Genomic DNA, 8,168 nt, shown 5'->3' on the forward strand with positions numbered 1-8,168 from the left:
TGGGACAGATCCACACTGGAGTCCAGCGAACAGGGAGATGATCCAGTCTCTGGGAAAACTGGCTTTTGAGCAGCTGCAGAAAGGCAACCTGATCTTTTATGAATCAGACCTGACAGAGTGTGGCATCGATATCAGAGCAGCCTCCGTGTACTCAGGAGTGTTCACACAGATCTTGATAGAGGAGAGAGGACTGTACCAGGGCCGGATGTTCTGCTTCATCCATCTGAGTGTTCAGGAGTTTCTGGCTGCTCTTCATGTCCATCTGACCTTCATCACCTCTGGAGTCAATCTGATGTTAGAAGAACAAACATCATCCCAGGAGTCTGAAACAAGAGAAGAGGAATCTGCAGAGACACTCTTCTACCAGAGAGCTGTAGACGAGGCCTTACAGAGTTCAAATGGACACCTGGACTTGTTCCTCCGCTTCTTCCTGGGCCTTTCAGTGCAGACCAATCAGACTCTCCTACAAGGCCTGCTTACACAGACAGGAAGTGGCTCACAGACCAATCAGAAAACAGTCGAGTACATCAAAAAGAAGATCAGCGAGGATCTGTCTACAGAGAGAAGCATCAACCTGTTCCACTGTCTGAATGAACTGAATGATCAGTCTCTAGTGGAGCAGGTCCAACAGTCCCTGAGATCAGGACATTTCTCCACAGATAAACTGTCTCCTGCTCAGTGGTCGGCTCTGGTCTTCATCATACTGTCATCAGACAACGATGTAGCAGTGTTCGACCTGAAGAAATACTCTGCTTCAGAGGAGGCTCTTCTGAGGCTGCTGCCTGTGGTCAGAGCCTCCAACAAAGCTCTGTGTGTGCACATAGAACAGTCTAGGTTAAGTTGATGTTTGTCTTTAGTCAAGACAAAAAGCTGATGTTTGTAACTGGTATCTACGGTTTTGCTGGTTTCTCTCCAGGCTGAGTGGCTGTAACCTGTCAGTGAGAAGCTGTGAAGCTCTGTCCTCAGTTCTCAGCTCCCAGTCCTCTAGTCTGAGACACCTGGACCTGAGTGACAACCACCTGCAGTACTCAGGAGTGAAGCTGTTATCTGCTGGACTGGGGAGTCCACATTGTGAACTGGAAACTCTCAGGTCAGGACTCAGATTTTTCTCTGCATTGTCTTACAGGGTGTTCAGTCCTTTTTACTGTGTCATTCAAGTTGAACTTTTTTATTGATCAGAAAGTTGTGGTTTCTTTCGCTCTTTTGCCTCATTGAGTTAATCCCAGTTTCTGGTCTTAAGTTCATGTGAGCAGCTGCACTGGAAATATGTTGACTGAAACAGATGTTGGCAGCTAAAAAAGAAGAAGCTGAGGATTTCAGGGGCCTTCTCAGTTCATCATTTCTCAGCATTTCTGACAGACAGTCTGGTCAATGATCTTGTAGTGGATTCACACACTAATAGAAATCATCAAGTTCCAGTGTGGTGAGTCTGGAGGCCAGTTTCTCTCTGAGCTTTGAACCAGTGATCAATTCCTCTGTTTGGTGCTGGTTGAGCTGCAACCAGCTTGGTGGCATCCAGGCATTTCTGTCTAAAATCTAGTGAAGAAGTGAGTCACTGGTCCCAGTGTGGTCAGGAGACACGGCCACATAGAGCAGAGTGTCATCAGCATATCTGAGGACAGAGATGCTGTGTTTCCTGATGACACTGCCACCGTGACTACTGACCTCACCGTCCCTGTCTCCTTTGTAAACATAAATTTGCAATAACATCTTTTCTATGACCAGCAACATAGTCTTACAATTTATACGATACAAGACCATTTACAGGACCCATATTACACAAAATAAAATGTTCTAAATGGGTTTCACTGACACAGACATCTGCTCACAATGCATTCTAGGTTGCACCAACAATTATTTTCATGCTAGTTGGATCTGTCAACCAGTTCATTCCCTCTGGATAGCAGTGACAGACAAACTCTCCACCATCTTGTGCTGTAGAATCCCTCCTTCTCCATTACTTTGCTTACTCGGTAATATCATAGAAATCGACCACCTATCAATTAAATACAAATACTCACTTCTCATTTCCCTTGCTATTGCCAAGAAAACAATATTTCAAAACTGGAAATCAAAAAAATCACTACACGTAAACCACTGGACCAACCTTCTAATAGAATACATCACATTAGAGAAAATGACATTCACTCACAAGAATATTTTATCAGCTATCAAACCCATTTCTAACACATTTCAACTTGAACCAAATTTCTGGGGCTGAGGCCATGCACATTCCCCCCAACCTCTAAAAATTTAACAAGATGATTTTATTAGTAGTACTGTTATCATCATTATTATTGGTAATAGTTTGTTTATTTATTTTCCCTCCTTTTCCCTTTCTTGCGTTTCATGTTATATCTTGCTGCTTGCTACTGTGCTGTAACCTTTTTAAACCTATATAAAATTCTTGAAAGGGTTAATACTTTCTCTCTTTATTGAGTCAATTTTGATGTTATTAATATTTTTATGATTTAGTTGGTTTACACTTTTAAGTGGTAAGAGTTCTGACTGCACTTACAGGCACACAAACATAATGAGTGTTTGATATTACACAACAATTCAGTGTTGACAGTAGACCAACACTGAACTGCTAAAATGATTTTTAGACAGCTATATCAGAAAATATTTTATACAAAATACCCAGCTGCTTACTTATTACACAATACAAACTGCCCTTTGAATTTCCTATCCTTAATGACATCTTATGTCAACTAAATACTGTGCAAAGTAAATATGGTTTTAAGTGGCCAGTGTCACAGCTTTTATGGGTTATTTCAAACAAAATTTAACACTTCCTCAAAGAACCAGAGCCTTCTGGTTTATAAAATTCTCAGTAGGAATAACACCTGAGGGTATAAAGAGGTAGCTGCTTATAAGTGCAGGTTGTTATTATTCGGGAGGTTTTGGGGTCTTATCCTGAATTAATAACATGTAAGAGGGAGGTCTGCAGGGAACTCTGTTTGCAGGTTTATGGTAGTCAATTACTGAGTGAATATCTCCGCCAAAAAACCTCAAGCAGTGTTTGGAGCTTTAATATGTTTCAAATATGCCACCTTAGTGCGAGAGGTTAAGCTTTATTCCTATTTCCAGAGGTTAGCATATCGTGGCATTCATACAACAGTTAAACATATAAAGACCCACTGATGTAGGGAGTTTAGACTGAAAGTCAGAACCCGTGTGTGTGTGTGTGTGTGTGTGTGTGTGTGCATGAATCCCCAGAACAGACATCAGTACATTTCAGCATGTAGATCTGGTTTCAGGTGATGAAACGTCTCCAGGAAACGACTGTGAGTCACTGTATTGTTCTGTGAAGTGATGGAAACATGTCTGTGTGTTCAGGCTGTCAGGCTGTCTGGTCACAGAGGAAGGCTGTGCTTCTCTGGCCTCAGCTCTGAGCTCCAACCCCTCCCATCTGAGAGAGCTGGACCTGAGCTACAACCATCCAGGAGACTCAGGAGTGAAGCTGCTGTCGGTTGGACTGAAGGATCCAGACTGGAGACTGAAGTCCCTCAGGTAATACTCTTTCAGGTTCAGACGGACCACAGAGACCACAGACCAGACTCTCACAGGTACAGACAGACCACAGACCGGACTGTCTCGGGTACAGACGGACCACCAACCGGACTGTCTCCGGGACAGACGGGCCCCCAAACCGGCTTGGGTACAGACAGCCCGCAGACAGCAGCAGCTGTCACACTGTGCCTCTGTCTCTCTGACTGACTGAGGAACTCCAGTCCATGTTTAATGGTGGATGTGAGTGAAGGTCTGTCGCTGACTTTGTCTCTTCCCCCAGGGTGGACCCTGGTGGACCGCAGTGGATGAGACCTGGTCTGAGGAAGTGTGAGTGTGTTTAAGTTTGATTCCTGCAAACCCAGCTGCACATGTTCCACTAGATGTAGACATTTCCTTGACTGAAGGGCAAAGATGAGTTTCTGCAGAGTTTCATTCAGGATTTAGCTTCTGGTTTTTGTCTGTGTGGTTGGAAACATGTTAGAATTCAGTCAGTCGGTTTAAAATCCACAGACACCACAGACACAACAAAGTGAACACAGTGACCCAACAAACACTAATGTCACAGTGGAGCCAGCAGAAGCCAACTTTGTCCTTCTGCCACTGATATTATAGAGGAGCCATGCTGCCTTCAGGTGCTGCTCGTAAGCTCGTACTTCAGGAGATTGTTTGTGGAGCTAATCAGAGTTGCTCTGTGCTGCAGTGGAAGATGATGAACCAGGTTGATGAGTGAGACTTGATACAATTCATGTATTTATTGATCTCCATTAGCAGCCGTCCTTGGGCCACAACAGGAAACAGCATAATATTGCTGACATCTGGCACCAGATGCATAAAACTCTGCGTAGATTCACGACTAAAGCTGTGTGTACAAAAATGAGCAAGCACATTGTTTTTGTCAAATTCATAAAACCACACCTACGCCCGCCGCTGCTTTATAAATCCCAATTGTTGTGGAATTGGGCGCCTCTGCACAGGATTATTTCACCTTTTTTTAATTGTTGTTGTTTTGTTTTTTCTTCTGGAACTTATTTTTTGACTTATTGAAAGTGACTGGAGAAGTAGAGAAAAGAAGATTCAATTTGTTTGGTGGCGACTGGCAGGTTATTAATACATCAGGTCAGATCAGACAGCCGTGGCTGAGGTAGAGAAAAAAGTGTTGGATTGTAAGGGAGAGGCAGAAAAGTGCTTAAGTCCTCCTCCTGTTGCCTTCACGTTCTTTGTGCTCCTGTGTGCACTTTCAGTGTGCATTCTTTGGTGCACAAAGAGCATGAAGGCAACAGGAGGAGGACACCTCCTGCATTATCTACAGCAGATGAACGTATCGCAGTTTCAGCGACACAGCTTCACAGGGAACAATGTCTAAACACTGTTTCTGGTCTTATAGGGGCGTTGTCAAGATCCTGCACTAAGGCTAGAACAGATGTCCTTATGCACGACCACCACGCCACCTAGAGCTGTTTCTACACTGCTGTAATGTAATCACAGACCTGTAAAAGGCTAGTTGCTAGTCTGGTGACATCTCAATCATGATTTTATGAAAATCAATTAATGACAGTAATATCAGCACTTTACAGAATCATTTACAAGAAAGTTTGTCATGAAAAACTAGAAAATAACATCAAGGTAAAAGAAATAAGAACAATCAGCCCAACATAAACGTAGTGTTTAAAAATACATTTTGTGAAGTGAAGAATATGTAAAGAGATAAAACTAATGCAGGTTGTTTACAACAGGCTGTCTCACCTTATTTTTCATTTCCTCTTCACCATGTCACACATTCTCAAACCATGTGCATACATGGTCTGAAGTAGACGTGGGGCGCACGTTCTTCCCACACACTGTGTTTATACACAAGGTTTTGTGTGCACTCATCGTTTATGCATCTGGCCCCTGGACTCTCATGTTAAGTCACTGCTCATATTGGTGTAACTGGATTGTTGTATTTCAGTTTCAATGGAGCCAAACATGAGTTGCAGTAAATCTGAAATGTCAGTGTGAATGAGTTCCTCAGAAATTGTCAGTAAAGTTGTTCCTACACCAACAGATGATAAACTGCTGCTGTGTCTTTTCTCTCTATCAGATTTCTGTGAACTGGAACTGGACACAAACACAGTGCACAGAAAACTACGACTGTCTGACAACAACAGGAAGGTGACACGGGTCTGGGAGGATCAGTTATATCCTGATCATCCAGACAGATTTGACTACTGGCCTCAGCTGCTGTGTAGAACTGGTCTGACTGGTCGCTGTTACTGGGAGGTCGAGTGGAGAGGATGGGTTGAAATATCACTGAGTTACAAAGGAATCAGGAGGAAAGGAGTCAGTTATGACTGTTGGTTTGGAGGGAATGATCAGTCCTGGAGTCTGCACTGCTATGAGGATGGTTACTATGTCAGACACAATAAGAGAGAAACATCCATCCCCTCCTCAGTGTCTCACAGAGCAGCAGTGTATGTGGACTGTCCTGCCGGCACTCTGTCCTTCTACGCAGTCTCCTCTGACACACTGATCCACCTCCACACCTTCAACACCACATTCATTGAACCTCTTTATCCTGGGTTCTGGTTCAGTTCTGGTTCCTCAGTGTATCTGTGTGGTGCGTAGGTGTGAGATTCTCCTGTGGACAGAAACTCTGAAGATCAGCTGCTGAGGTCAAAGGTAACTCTGTTCACCATCCCACTCTCTGCACTGTGAAGCAGATCTGTCTTCGAGTCAGACACCAAACACTCATTTGTCTAATTTCATCATTTTAACCATCAACATTTGAAGAGTTCAGTCAAATGGTTTTGATTCTTTGTGATGATTATTGTTGTCTCAGTTCACTCTGCTGTTGATGCTGCCAGGATCCACTGAGCAGCATCCAGCTCTGCTCAGGGTTTAACAGAGTCTCTGTTCAACATCTGTCCAGCTGTTGAAGCCCACAGTCAGGTTGAGTCGAATTTAACCTTGTATCATGTTATTGGATTATTATGACTGATGCATTATTGTGTTCATATTATGCAGCTGGTAAAGGGGGAGTGTATGTTAACTACCGTTTATTCTCATACTGTGAAGTACTTTACATCCTGCTGGGTAGCTGGTGAGTGTCCCACCAGGGATCAATAAAGTCTGATCACAGCCTGTGATAACGTGATCATTTATTGGTTGGTTATATGTTTTTGTTCTTCTGAATCTACATATTATCTTCCGCTGCCAGAACAGTGTAGTGCTGTAAATAGTAGTGTTTGCACCTGAAATGTAGTAGAGATGTGTGAAGTTTCATAAATAGGAAATATTCCAATAAAGTGTAAATACATGAACATTGTATTTATACCCAGTAGTTGAGTAGATGTACTTAGTTTTTCCCACTGATCTTGAATCTAGTGCATTCTAGACAACTCCTGAGCCAAGACAAACTACATAAGAAGAGTTACTGTACAGTGCGTCACCATTTTAGCAGCCTTTGGCTTTTCCTGTAGGAAAAGTCAGTGTTTAAGTGTTAAATTGAGAGTTTTAAAGCCATGAACATAGTTTTTTCTTGTTGTTAACATCAAACTGATTTAGCAATGCCAGTATTCCTAATAGTCCCGGTTGCTCTTCTGCACGTCTTGTCTGAGCCGTCAGTGTTAGGATCGCTCGACACAATTGTGAGCGAGCAGTAAAGAACAGACCCAGGCGGCTGGCTTCGGTGCAATAGGTGGATTTATTTACAATAGTGAAACAGGGGTGCAACAATATATACAACAAACAAGCGTGAATGACTGAAATGAATATCACCGGGTGATGACCAGCATTAGTGAAGGGGTTATTGTCCGTGGAGTGATGAGGTTGGGCTGCAAGGGAAGGCGACACTCCTGAGCTGGTCAAGGTGGTGATCCGGTAGACTGAGGAGTAACAGAGAGTGGATTGAATGATGAGACTGTGCATCGACCTGTGGAAGAGGTTGGTGGAGCTGAGGAAGCCAAGGTCCAGAGGAGAGGTCCAGGTAAAACAACAGGAGACGCTAGAACTAACATATGTGAAAACAGGAGAAAAAATAGTATAATACGTAATGCAAAGAAGGCTAACGACATAGAAAGAACCAGCAAGGGAGTGAAGGTAAGGCCGGGTATAAATAGGGAGTGACAAAGGAGGCGCAGCTGAAGAGTGTCAGAAAATCAGGACAGGTGTGTTAATCAAGAGAGTCAGTGAGAAGGAGCAGACTAGAGCGAGAAAGAGAGAAGAGAGGAAGGTGCAGCCGGGCAAACCTGACACTGACAGGCTGCAAATACACAGAATAACAAAGAGGAACTGTTTGTAAACTATTTTTGTTCTGGTTCTGGTCCATTTTAGTCCCTGTACAATGTATTTGAGGGAAAATTAAAAATAAACCTCAAACATCATGGGTGGAACTGAATAATTAGAAAGAGAAAGAGGTGAAGTCTGTTGAAGATTAGTGAAAAGACAAGTTCACTGTTCATCCAGTAATGTCAGTCAGATTACAGATGATCAGTTGAATATGATGCTGAGTCCTGACCTGAGAGTTTCCAGTTCACAATGTGGACTCCCCAGTCCAACAGACAACAGCTTCACTCCTGAGTCCTGCAGGTCGTTGTTACTCAGGTCCAGGTGTCTCAGACTAGAGGACTGGAAGCTGAGAACTGAGGACAGAGCTTCACAGCTTCTCTCTGACAGGT

General features: G+C 43.3%; 1 protein-coding gene across 1 annotated transcript in view; it reads left to right on the plus strand.

Annotated features, from left to right (window-relative positions):
• LOC109952316 (protein NLRC3-like) overlaps nt 1-6,267 on the plus strand; it is an 8,603-nt gene extending 2,336 nt beyond the window's left edge. The window contains exons 5-9 of the mRNA XM_020587338.1: nt 9-810; nt 917-1,090; nt 3,340-3,513; nt 3,794-3,840; nt 5,594-6,267. Coding sequence (XP_020442994.1) covers nt 9-810; nt 917-1,090; nt 3,340-3,513; nt 3,794-3,840; nt 5,594-6,117 — 1,721 coding nt within the window. The 3' untranslated portion in view covers nt 6,118-6,267. The remainder of the gene's footprint in view (nt 1-8; nt 811-916; nt 1,091-3,339; nt 3,514-3,793; nt 3,841-5,593) is intronic.
• The last annotated feature ends 1,901 nt before the right edge of the window (nt 6,268-8,168 follow it).

The sequence above is a fragment of the Monopterus albus genome, unplaced genomic scaffold, assembly GCF_001952655.1.
Source record: "Monopterus albus unplaced genomic scaffold, M_albus_1.0 scaffold454.1, whole genome shotgun sequence".
Classification (NCBI taxonomy): Eukaryota; Metazoa; Chordata; class Actinopteri; order Synbranchiformes; family Synbranchidae; genus Monopterus; species Monopterus albus.